The sequence below is a fragment of the Rhincodon typus genome, chromosome 2 (assembly GCF_021869965.1).
Source record: "Rhincodon typus isolate 14 chromosome 2, sRhiTyp1.1, whole genome shotgun sequence".
Classification (NCBI taxonomy): Eukaryota; Metazoa; Chordata; class Chondrichthyes; order Orectolobiformes; family Rhincodontidae; genus Rhincodon; species Rhincodon typus.
In genome coordinates this window covers 31599810-31612534 of record NC_063333.1, presented here as the reverse complement: position 1 = coordinate 31612534, position 12725 = coordinate 31599810, and the positions used below count along the sequence as shown (strand labels likewise).

General features: G+C 40.1%; 1 protein-coding gene across 3 annotated transcripts in view; it reads left to right on the top strand.

Moving 5' to 3' along the window:
- Window positions 1–12725, top strand: part of LOC109934731 (zinc finger protein 438) — a 69205-nt gene that overhangs the window by 51082 nt on the left and 5398 nt on the right. The window contains exons 4-5 of one of the 3 annotated variants that reach the window (XM_048611794.1): window positions 10170–11150; window positions 11965–12037. In XM_048611794.1, coding sequence (XP_048467751.1) covers window positions 10170–11112 — 943 coding nt within the window. In that variant the 3' untranslated portion in view covers window positions 11113–11150; window positions 11965–12037. Of the gene's footprint in view, window positions 1–10169; window positions 12059–12725 lie in introns of those variants that run through there. The other 2 variants (XM_048611793.1, XM_048611791.1) reach the window with 2 other exon arrangements.

Below are 12725 nucleotides of genomic sequence, written 5' to 3'. Positions count from 1 at the left end.
GAGTTTTCAGTTTATCTTCTATTGTTGAAAGTGTTACGCATTGCCAAACCTTGTGCTGACTCCTGCTGAGATCCTGTCTTTCCTAGAAGAATCTCTGTGCTAGATTAAGTATTTATTTCATTAAAGTCACTGAACGTCGCTTTACCACGTGTTAGTTCAGCAGTCTCTTCATTCCCTGAACCTGGTGTGTTGGAAGTTTGCAGCTACCTTTTGATTTTGCTTTTCTTTCTACCTCATGATGAGTGCATGTAATGTGACAACTTCAGGTTGATCTACTCAATTGTTTCTTGGTTTGGAGCTGCACCATTAAGTTGCTTATTTGTACCCTGTTCAAGTGTTGCTCACCAGATCCCTGACCGTTGTTCGTTCCTCTAACTTGAAACCTGTGATTGAGAGATCTGGCCTTCCTTCAAAGACCACCATGCCTCTGCAGTGCAGCCTGAATGCCTTTGCCTCTTGATTTTCCACTTCGTCTGTGGAACAGGCTTCGAGTTCTTCACAATCTCCTCAAGTTCTGTAGATGTCTTATGCCACTTTTTTCAGGTCTAGACTTTTCAACCTTTTTTAAAGTTGTTTTTCAAAGTTTTCTCGTCCTTGACAGCTGCACTGCTGTTCACTATGTTGTATGTTTGGTTAGTTTAGCTAGAAGGGGTTACAGTCTTTGATTGGTGTGAACTAGAACTAGATTATTACATATTATGGAAATATATATAGCTTTACAGAAGCATGACTAACTGTTAAAGCAATGATGCTTCTCTCTCTCTCGAGTATATGTCATATGATTTCTTACATCGTCATAGTGGGAGGTGTTACTTACACTATTCCAGACATTAACCATTTTCAATCCTTATACTAAAGAATTAATTTTGATTAACTTTTCCACTCCTCAGCATTGCATTTAAAGTATGTGGGAATAGCTTTTTACCCACTTGCACTACTGAACCTCTTAAACTTACGCAGTACTTTTGATTTCTAAGTTCCTGAGCATCAGCCTTGGCTCAGTGGTTCTTGTCACTGAATGTTCCAGGTTCAAGTCCATTCCTGGGCTTGAGTACAAAATCAAGGCTGACGTTCTACTGCAGTACTGAGACTATGCTGTCTTTTGAAGGAGCTGATTAACTGAGGCTCCATCTGCCTGCTAGGGTGAATGGACTATTTTGAAGAAGAGCAGAGGAGATATTCCTCGTGTCATAACCAACAGCTATTCCTTAATTAAAGTGTAGGAAAATAGGACTTTGGAGTAACCATATGATGATGATGCAGAGATGCACATAACTAAGCATAAGTAGCAGTGTGAGCAGAGTTAGAGCACTCAAGGCAGTCTAGCAGACACATCTGGCAGACTACAACATGAATGTGAACACATAAAAAAGATAGATTAGTTCTTACCTATTGTAGCTGTAAGTTAAATGTTGATATGTCAATGATTACATGTGATGACGCTGTGGCTTTAAGAGATTATTTTGTCCTGGTTTCTTTTAAGAGAGAGATTGAACGAGGGGCGCCGAGCAGTCTGTAAGAAAGTAAATAGCTTTGAGGCCTTGGGTTTTTCTTTAAAAGTTGGAACAGTAGAAGCAGCCTAAATGGGTGTGGTCGAGTTCACTCAGAACCAGGGATTTTAGGTTTAGTTTTCAGCAGTTGCTGTTGGGGTCTTGAAGAGGTGGAAGCTATTTTTTGTCCCTCTCTCAGTTACAGCTAAAAGCTGGGATTCTCTGCCTGTGGTGGGAGTTGCATGTGAGACGATCTGTGTTCTGAATTTGCTTTTTTCCAAGGATATGTTTTTGACTTGTTACTATATTGGAACAATTAATTAGTTAAGCTACTGTATTTATTATTCTGTTAACTTAGCTCTATTAGAAAATTTATTCCAATTCCTCCTTTCTTTTGTTGTATTTTAACTATATGGTATGAATTAATTGTGTTTTGCTTAATGTCGAGTAGATTGATCAATAGAGTTGCATCAGGAGCAAGGCATCTTACATTTACCTTTAAAATAAGAAAAAGCTGGGTCTAGGCTACCTTCTTAATATATTTTGAGGCGGTCTGGTCTGGCCTATACCATACATTTTTTAATGATCCATAAAGATGGCATTGGACAATCATAATATTATCAACAGATTAAACAAATTTTCCAAATCTTCCTTCCATTTTTCTGCTACTTTTCAACAAAATGAAAAAAAAATTAATAAAACCAATACAAGATTATTTTTCTTATCCAGTAGAAACATATGTACCAATCTTTGAAGGGAGACAGTGCCTTTTTTTAGATGACCCATGTGGTTTGCTGTCAGTGACTGCACTATTTTTATTTCAGTGATTGCAGGAATTACTTCATTTTTTTTTTGTGGCTGTTCCAGCTGTTTTACTAATTATTAAAGCAGTTTTCACAGTAGATACAGAATCGCAGAATTGTTAACAACACAGAGGAGGCCATTTGACCCATCACCTTTGTACCAGCCCCTAGGAGCAATTTGCCTCATGCCATTCCCACTTTCTCCCCATAGCCCAGTTATCTCTCAAAGCAAAATACTCAATTATTTTCCCTTGTGAATGTCCTTATTTGACCCTGCCTTTACAAACACTGAAGCAGTACATTCCAAACCATTCACTCTGTGAAACACTTTCTTCTCATGGTTCCAATGCTTCATTAGCCAATTAGCTTGAATCTGTGCCCTCTTAATTATTCATCAATGGGAACAGTTATGCCCTATCTGTTCTTTTCAATCCACTCATGATTTTGAATGCCTTTATCAAATCTCCTCTCAGCCTTCTGTTCTGCCACTCCATCTGTGTAACTGAAATTCCTTATCCCTGGGACCATTCTCATGAACTTATATCACCACTTATGCAGTTGTGCCTTTCCTAAGGAGTGGCACTGATTACAATAATCCATTTAGGTGCAAACCAGTATTTGATACAGGTTCAAGTTCCTTGTTTTCATCCAGGGCGGCACGGTGGCTCAGTGGTTAGCACTGCTGCCTCACAGCATCAGGGACCCAGGTTCGATTCCACACTCGGGCGACTGTCTGTGTGGAGTTTGCACATTCTCCCCGTGTCTGTGTGGGTTTCCTCCGGGTGCTCCGGTTTCCTCCCACAGTTCAAAGATCTGCAGACTAGGTGGATTGGCCTTGCTAAATTACCCATTAAATTAGTGTTCAGGGATGTATAGATTAAGATTATAGGGGGATGAGTCTGAGTGGGATGCTCTGAGGGTCGGTGTGGACTTGTTGGGCCAAAGGACCTGTTTCCACACTATAGGAATTCTATGATTCTATGATCCCCCATTCCTCTATGAAAAAAGCTTTAAACCTGTCCTGCCACTCACAATGATTCTTGCACATATAGGTCCAGGCCTAGCTACCATCAGTTCTGAGGAAGGGTCACCGGACCTGAAACATTAACTTTGATTTTTCTTCACAGATGCTGCCACACCTAATGAGATTTTGCAGCAAAATATGTGTGTGATAACAAGGTGTGTGGGGTAGGGGGCTAGGACGTGGGGGAGTTTAGGCCCTAAAATTATTGAACTCGATATTGAGTCCAGAGGGCTGCAGGGTCCCCAAGTGGAAAATGAGGTTTTGTTCATCCAGCTTTTGCTGAGTTTCACTGCAGCAAGCCAGAGACAGAGATGTTGGCCAGGGAACAGGGTGGTGTGTTAAAGTGGCAGGCAACTGGGAGCTCCGGGTCTTTTTTGCAAGCAGAATGTAGATGTTCTGCAAAGTGGTCACCCAGTCTACGCTTCGTCTCCCCAGTGCAGAGGCGACCATATTGTGAGCGGCGAATGCAGTAGACTAGATTCTGGGAAGTGCAAGTAAAGTGCTTCTTCACCTGGAAGGTATGTTTGGTCCCTTGGGTAGTGAGGAGGGAGGAGGTAGATGGGCAGGTGTTACACCTTTACCGGTTGCAGGGGAAGGTGCTGTGGGCTGTTGGGGGATGGTGATAGGACTGAAGGAAGAGTGGGCCAGGGTGTCCTGGAGGGAACAGCCCCTGCAGAAGGCGGACAAGGGAAGGGAGGGGAATATGTGTCTCATGGTGGCATCTTGCTGGAGGTAGTGGAAATGGCAGCTGATGATCTTTTGGATGTGGATCTTGATGGGATTGTAGGTAAGGACAAGAGGAACCCCATCGCAGTTGCAAGAGGGAAGAGAGTGGGTGAGGGCGGGAGTGCAGGAGATGGGTCGGACCCAGTAGAGGGCCCTGTCAACAACAGTGCTAGGGAACCCTCAGTTGAGGAAGAAGGTGGACATTTCGGAGGCTCCCTTGTCGATGTTGGCCTCATCTGAACATAGGTGACAGAGATAGAGGAACTGAGAAAATAGAATAGAGTCTTCACAAGAAGCAGGGTGCGAGGATGTATAGGCCAGGTAGCTGTGGAAGTCAGTGGCTTTATTGTGGATAATAGTGGCCAGTCTATCCCCAGAAATGGAAATAGAGATGTCGAAGACTGGAAGGGAGGAGTCAGAGATACACCAGGTGAAAATGAGAGCAGGGTGGAAATTGGAAGTGAAATCGATGAACTCTTCCAATTCCGGACGAGAGAGGGAAGTAGCACCGATGATATCATTGATATATCAGAGAAAGAGTTGTGGATGGGGGCTGGCATAGGACTGGAACAAGGAATGTTTCACCTACCCCACAAAGAGACAGGCATAACTGGGGCCCATGTGGATACCCATGGCCACCTCTCTATTCTGAAAAAAATGAGAGGAGTTAAAGAGAAGTTCTGAACCTTTCTTCTTGCTGTGTACAATGCTTTCAAGTTTCACCCCAACCACAGATTATGAAATTGTGCCTTGCATTTCATTGATGTATGTTTGTAAAAGCAAGAATCCCAATACCAAGTCCTGGGGATCTTCACTGTAAACTCAAGTACGTTCCAGTCTGAAAAGCATCCACTAATCACTTCTGTCTGTTTTTGTGACAAAGCCAATTTCATATCCATGTTGCTAGTATCCCTTTTATTGCACGAGTTATGACATTGCCACAAGTCTGTTGTGTGACACTTTGTTAAATGCCTTCTCAAAATCTACATTCACCATTTAAACCGTATTACCCTCCTCAAACCTTTCTTTTATTTCACCAAAGAACTCTGAGTTAGTTAAACGTGGTTTTCCCTAAATAATCTGGTGAGACTCCGCCACTTTCCCACCTTCATCCTCTCTGCCCTACAGCCAATTGAGGCTGACCTTTACCCATTCCTTTGTCTACCCAACTGTTTTTTCCCTTTTTCTGGGCTCCGTCTCCACCTATTATTTATTCCTTACCACCTCCCACCCCCATCCCGTCTTTGAGCATGTATGCTAATCTTGTTCAAGTTACAAGCAGTTCTGAATACAGGTCATTGGACCTGCTTTTAATTCTGCTTTCTCTCTGTAAATGCTGCCAGACCTACTGAGTTTTTTCCAGTGATTTCTGTTTTCTGTTGGTGTTGGAAATTTACAATGTAAGCTGTCTTACTCTCAAATTCTCATCAAGATCCTTTCATCTGTTGTTACCCATTTATGTGCTCCCCTTTCTCTTGGATCATGGCAGAGCATCTTTAGTATGATTTATATTCTGTATCAAACTCACCAAAAAATATTTAGTGAGTGAAACAGCGGGTCACTGTTCTTAATTTTGCTGAAGTCTATGACTTGACCACCACTTTTTGTTTCGACACATGGAACCGCTCCTATAAATCCAGCCATAACCATTCAATCATAATCATCATATCCATGTTAACCTTGCCTCAGCGCCTCAAATACTATGATTCTGATCCTGATCAAAAAATCTTTCTCCTGCCTTATTCCAATTTATTGCTGAAATTTCCTCCAGTGCTATATTACCGCGGAACACACAGACCTCTGACCCCTTCTGAGGTCTCCTTCACTGCATAAGCTGTAGAACTGTAAGTCAGTTGCGTCATATTCTGTTTCTCCTTTGTATTTCCATCTCTCTCTCCCTCCTTAAAAGCTCATCAAACCTATCTCTTAATTAATTGCTTGTTATTCTGTGATCTTTCCTTCTCTAGATGAACATCTGTGTTCTTTCTGCAAGTGCTGTTTAATTGCAAATTATTGTTGTCCAACTCAGTTGCTGCAAATTGTAGAGCCATTGAATCAATATAGCAAGGGAGGAGGCTATTTCTCCCATAATGTCCATACCATACATCTGTGTAGCCATCTAATCAGTCCATTTCCCTTCTCTGTCTCCATAGCTGTACAGGTTTATTCCCTCGAGTATCTATCAAATTCAGTTGCAAAATCACTGATTGTCTTTCCTTCCTCATGGGCAGTAGGTTGCATGTATAAAAAGGCTATTTGGTGCATAACAAAAAAATTACCTCACAATGCCCATATTCTTTCTAGATCCTTCAATCTAGTCCCTTGGTCTTTGTATTATCAGCTAATTGGAGCAGCTTTTCTTTTTCTATCTTGCCTAAACCTATCATCATCTTGTGCACCTCTACTAGATTTTCCTTCAAACTCCTTTGCTCATTTGAGAACAACCTGAACTTCTCCAATCTAATCTTGTAGCTAAACTCCTAAATCACTGGAACTAATCTGTTGAATCTCCACTGTACCATCTTGAGAATCCTCACATCCTTCTTGATGTGTGATTATTTGAACTAGATGCACTACTCTAGTTGTGGCCTAGCCAAAGCTTTATAAAGGCCCAGCATAATAACTTCTTGTTTTTTCATTTAGTACCTCAGTTTATAAAGCCCAAGGCCCCATACATGTTGCTAGTTTTCTCCCAATGAGTCTAACAAATTTGAAACATCTATGCAAATGACACCAAGATCCCTTTGACCCTGCACACTCTTTAGAACTATACCATTAATTATATTTTGCTGCTTCTTATTCCTTTTGCCTAAAAAGCATTATCTCTCATTTTCTTAAAAATTTTCTTTTCATGATCTTAGCCTCCCTTCTGTCTGTGTAAATATTAAAGGAAGGGAAAACCGTGCTCTTTTCTTGAGTTAAATTTAAACATTCCAATGTCCGATTCCGAGGACCGTCCTCTTCCTTGTTGGAATATGATGATGATGACTCCCCATGCCCACGACAATCAATCTCAAGATCGTATCCCACCTTATGATGAAAATCTTTTCTGGGGTATTTCCCAACACCAACTTTCCATTAATCTGAATTCACATGGTTCTTTATTTCTGTTTATCTGTCTGGGGTGGTTTTTAGTTTTATTTTTACATAAGATTAGAATAGTTAGATGGCTTTTGACTCAATGGACCGAAGGGCCTTTGTCTGTGCTGTAAACCTGTGCTATAGAACCAATAAATCTGCGTGAGTGTCACTGACTAAGCTAACCCTTGGATTTGACTTGATTTATTATTGTCACCGAGATACAGTGAAATGTATTGGTTTACATGCTAAACAGACAAATCATACCTTATGTAAGTATGCCAAGGTAATAGAACAGAATGCAGAATAGAGTATTACAGCGACAGAGAAAGATCAACTCTAATATATGAGAGGTCCGTTCACTCTATGACTCTCTATAAATGGACAAATTGGAGTCCGGGCTGATTTTTCTTTAAGTCTGATAACAGTGGGGAAGAAGCTGTTCTTAAATCTGTTGGTACGTGTTTTCAAACTTTTGTATTTTCTGCTCTGGAAGAGGGTGGCACAGATATGATGGGGGTGGGAGAGGCCTTTGATTATATTAGCCACTTTCCCAAGGCAACAGAAAGTCTAGACAGAGTCACTGGGAGGAAGGCTAGTTTTCGTGATGACCTAGCCTGTGTTCACAACTCTGTAATTTCTAGTGATCTTGGGCAGAGCAGTTGCTATACCAAGCCATGATGCATCCAAATAGGATGGTTTCTATGGTGCATCTATAAAAGTTGGTAGGAATCATTGTGGGAATGCCGAATTTCCTTAGCCTTCTGAGGAAGTAGTGGCATTATTGTTCTTTCTTGACTGTAGCGTCAACGTGGATGGACCAGAATAGATCGTTGGTGATATTTACTCCCAGAAACTTAAAGCTCTCAAGTACCTCCCTCTCAGCACCATTGATACAGATAGGGGCATGTCCTCCACTCTGCTTAGTGAAAACAATGACTAGCTGCTTTGTTTTGCTGACTTTAGGGAGACATTGTTGTCTTTACACCATGCCACTAAGGTGTCTGTCTCTTGCCTGTATACTCTTATCAGTGTTTGAGATGTGAGTCACCAGGGTGGTGTCATAAACAAATTTGCAAATGGAGTTAGAGCTGAATTTGGCCACACAGTCACGAGTATATGATATTCGTAATAGGTGGCTGAGTATGTAGACTTGTGGGGCGCCAGTGGTGAGGATTATTGTGGAGGAGGTGCTGTCCCCTCTCTTGCCCATCCCTAATTGCCCAGAAAGCAGTTAAGAGTCCACCACATTCTTCTAGTCATTATGTTTCTGGAATGTGGAACTGTCATTCTAAGTGATATTATCTTGCTTCCTCTCCAAATACTTCAAAAGAAAACTGGCCTTCCTTACTGCTCCCTATTACCCCCAGCCTCTCTTTGCTATATCCATCTCTGCCCCCTTGACTATGCTCTAAGTTGACATTGTCTTATTTGTGGAGTACTGTACAAATATGTATAAAAATGTTTCATGAAGCTGGCAGTTAATTTTGTTACTTAACAGTTAATTCCTCTTCTGAGTAAGTTGAAATTTTCGACAGTAAAATTATACTGGAGATTGCTCTTGTGAAGAATTACTTTTTCCACTGCTATTTAATTCAACTAAGTGGTGTGATGCTAAAAGCTTCTTCGTAGCTGCAGGTTTTTAAGAGAGAATAACCTGTAAACCACAGACCAGAGATCTGTGTGTGTTTGGTGGGTGGGGGGGGAAACGTTGGCGTGGAAACATGCTTTTATTAGGTAACAGATAGTTAGACACCATATTAGGAGAAGTGCCACATTACTCACAATGTATGTGCTCTGGAAACAAGATGTGAGATCAGCTTTTCCTCACCTTTAATGATTACACTATTAATATATACCCTGAGCCTTTGTTCTATGACAGCATGATATTTATGGGCAGAGAGCAGGGCAGAACCATTTGCTTTTCTGGGGAGAAAAACTTGTTTACAGCTGAACTGAGCAGCTGTTGGACAAAGAAAGGAGCAAGACCTGTTCATGAATAAAACATGCTGTTAAAAGCTACTTGCTTTTAAGTAATAGTTCATGATAACTGTATTAGGAACAAAATGATAAGATTTTCTGAGAGGCCGGATTTACTGTACAAGTCAGCAAAAGGACACTGTGAACATTCATGAGTGTGAAGTGAACCAGAGTCTTGCAGACCTTTGTTTTTCTTGGTTGGGTTACTCTGGAGGAGGACATGGATATGGTATTTGTTGAGACTGAACAACACCCATTGGCATGTTTCTTCCAGACAACCCGTGTATTTAGCAGAACTCTCCCTTCACAGCCAAAGTGAAAACTACTCATCTGCAGGTTTATAGCCTATTCTGTGAGCTTTACTGAAACAACAAAATCTTACTAGTGTGTTTTGATTCGGGATGTTGCATTTAAACTAATAAACATGCAGAAAACTAAACTGAACTGAAATGAATTTTATAAAGAGCTTATAAAATTAATGAGAAATACAGCAGAGCTTGGTATTGTGATTTAATCTCTATCACAGATTTCAAGGCTTTAGATCTTTTTCAATTATATGTGTATTTCAGCTTTATTAATATCCAATAGAATCTGATCCATGTAAATTCTGCGTGTTGAATTACTTTTACGTGCCATAAAATGTATTTTAGATTTTAAAGATATCTGCCTGGAATGTGATTTGTGTTTCTGGTCTACTAATTTTATTTGGCTTCAAAACTGTTTTCTTTTTCACTTCTTCATCCCTCCTTCAATCCCTCCTCTGCACAAAATTTCTCTCAATCATGAAACATAAAAGTTCATTTGTGCCTTTGTAGAAACACTATCTCCCCTGTTTTTGCAAATTCTAAGTTGCATATAATGCTCATCATTTCAGGTGGAATATCGTCATGTATACCTATCCGGGAAGGTGGGGTGCATTACAACAGTCCACTAGTAAAATTCATTGTAGAAATATTATTATTGCTATTGTTGTAATCTATAACAACCAAGAGCAAATCATGATTTTGACATGCCTGTCTTGTTTAAGCTAAGATCTTCACTTTAATGATATTGTTTTGCCTTTTTCAGGAAGCAAACTGAGGATAATCAATCACGTGCTGAAGAAGTTGGCCTCAGCACTTTGCAAATAAAATGTGCTCGTTGCCAAGTTGTCACCCCCACCTTTGTTGATATGAAACTTCACCTGTTATGTGCTCATGAGGAAGAGCTGCAGCTGAGGGTAGAAGAGAGATCAGTAAATGATGAAAGTAGATGCATCAGTAGATTTCCTATCTACTCAAGCCTGGAAGCCGAACAAGAGCTGCTCAAGCATGCGGCAAACTACTGGAAACAACTTGGTGAGAAGAAAACTCTGATCAAGTGTGGCATTTGTGAAGAAGCTTTTCAATCCTGTTTTAAATTGAAGAAGCACATGAATTTGCATTATAAACAGCAGCTCCAATCAGGTGCTGTGGATTCAAATACAGTTCCTAAGGCTAATAAAATTCAATTCATTACAAATTTAGGGTTTAATTGTATTTTATGTAAACAGAGCTATGGAAGCAAATCTGAACTTTTCAGGCACTGGCAAAGTTACCACAAGTGCAAGGACCCTGCTCTTTTGTGGACAGTCTTCAGTTCATTGAATGTACATTGCACGGTAAATGAAGAACTGCCCAATGTTTCACCAGAGCACACTGCCGTCAGCACTGAGCCATTCTGCAGACATGTTGTTGGTTCTGCGTCGCAGTATGAACTACACGACAGGGAAAGGATTGTCGATGAGTGCAAGGTGCACTTGAGCAACTGCACTGGTGGAGCAGAAGGCAATCTTGATTATTGCCACTTAACATGTCCATTTTGCTTGAAGATCTTTTACTGCGTGAACTGGAAAGGTAACAATGGCGAAGAAGTTGTCTTTCAGCAAGAGGATGTTGTGCATCAGTGCCCAAAGTGCCTACTAAAGTTCTCATTAACTGCTAAAGGTCTTGGAGCTCAAGTACTCTGTACTTCATCCAAACATTGTGATTAACATACCAGTGCTTCAGGAACTTAAAATGTCTCTCTGAGGTGAGTTGGTAGCCAGTGTAAAATACTGAAATTGGACTGCGACATGTTAATCATTAATATTAATTCAAAATATATGCTCCTCATGAGTGTCCAGGTGAAACATTGTTCTAATGGAGAAAGACTGGTTGTGAGACTGTACATTTACTTTCAAATAAAACTGTCTTGGATTCTTGTAATGTGACGGTGCATGGTAAAATTTGGCATGGAATGGGAAATGGCTTGAATAGAAAATAGAAAATCAAACAGAAAGGGCAATCTACTGAAAAATAATTCAGCATATAATTAAAATCTGAAATGGTGTCACGGAGACTAATGCAGTATCTTTAGCCTTGAGGATGATAAATCAATGTTGCTGCAGCTAACAACAGTGCACTTTGTTTCTGTGGCAAATATATAACTCAGATTCTGAAATTAAAATGTAAATTTTGGTTAATATTGTAAAATAGTCTACTTAGTTTTGACACTGAAGATGCCAAATAAGCCATAAAACTGCTGTAGCTCCTCCTAGTGGCACAAAAAAATCATGCAAGTATTACTTTTACTTCAAGTTATCAACAGTCTGTCAGATTTCATGGTGATAAAATGCTTATTGCAATTGTCACACCAGAGTTTTAAAATAGTGGGAGTTTATGAAGAATATCCTCATTGTTTCCATGATGTATTTTGTTGATTTATTTTCTTTTTCTCTCTCTTACCTCTCTTGCATTGAGATACGATAAAGTGGTTACTTGCAGCTCTCTAGTACCTGATCTAACCAGCCCTTCTTTTCAGTATGAAACTGGATGGTGACTGATAGCAGCTTGTTTGCCCACAGGGATGTCACAACCAAGTCATTTCTTGTCCTTAGCATCAATACACGCACTTCATTTATAGCGATGGTTGCAGAATGGAATTCAGAAGCCTTTACACCACCATGTAAGAAAGGTTTATGTATTTAAATTGATTAATTTAGAAATTTCTTAGTAAAAGTTTTTTTTAAATTACAGAAGCATAATACCAATTTATATAAACGATAGATTTTATATGGGATCAGAATTGGAACAAAAAAGAAGATTCATTCATTCTGTCTTTGTGCCTCTGTTTAGTTCTTCGTGCAGGGCCTTGTTGAAGTTATTTTATTGTGAGATTAGTTGTGCCAGTTGGAAAAGTGCTCTGGAATATTAATATAACAGACTAACTGCTGGGAACACGTCACTTGTCAGAGGGGAATAGTTTATGATATCAGCAGATCTAAATGTGAAGAAAATTCATTATTAAAATGGTGGTAAGAGTTGTTCATTTTGTTAGACAGCAATCTTGAGGAATGGGATATTTCTTACTGTGACAGTTTTATGTTCTTAATGCTCTCTCTTCTCTTTCAATAACCTTAACAAAAGTTCTCCCAGTCATTTGGAAGCTGCATATTTCCATCGTCTGCCCTTGGATCATTGCAATCCTGAAGGATTAACAATAAGCAGTTATCTCTTTACTGAGATAACAAAGTGTAGAGCTGGATGAACACAGCAGGCCAAGCAGCATCAGAGGAGCAGGAAGGCTGACATTTCGGGCCTAGACCCTTCTTCAGAAAAGGGTCTA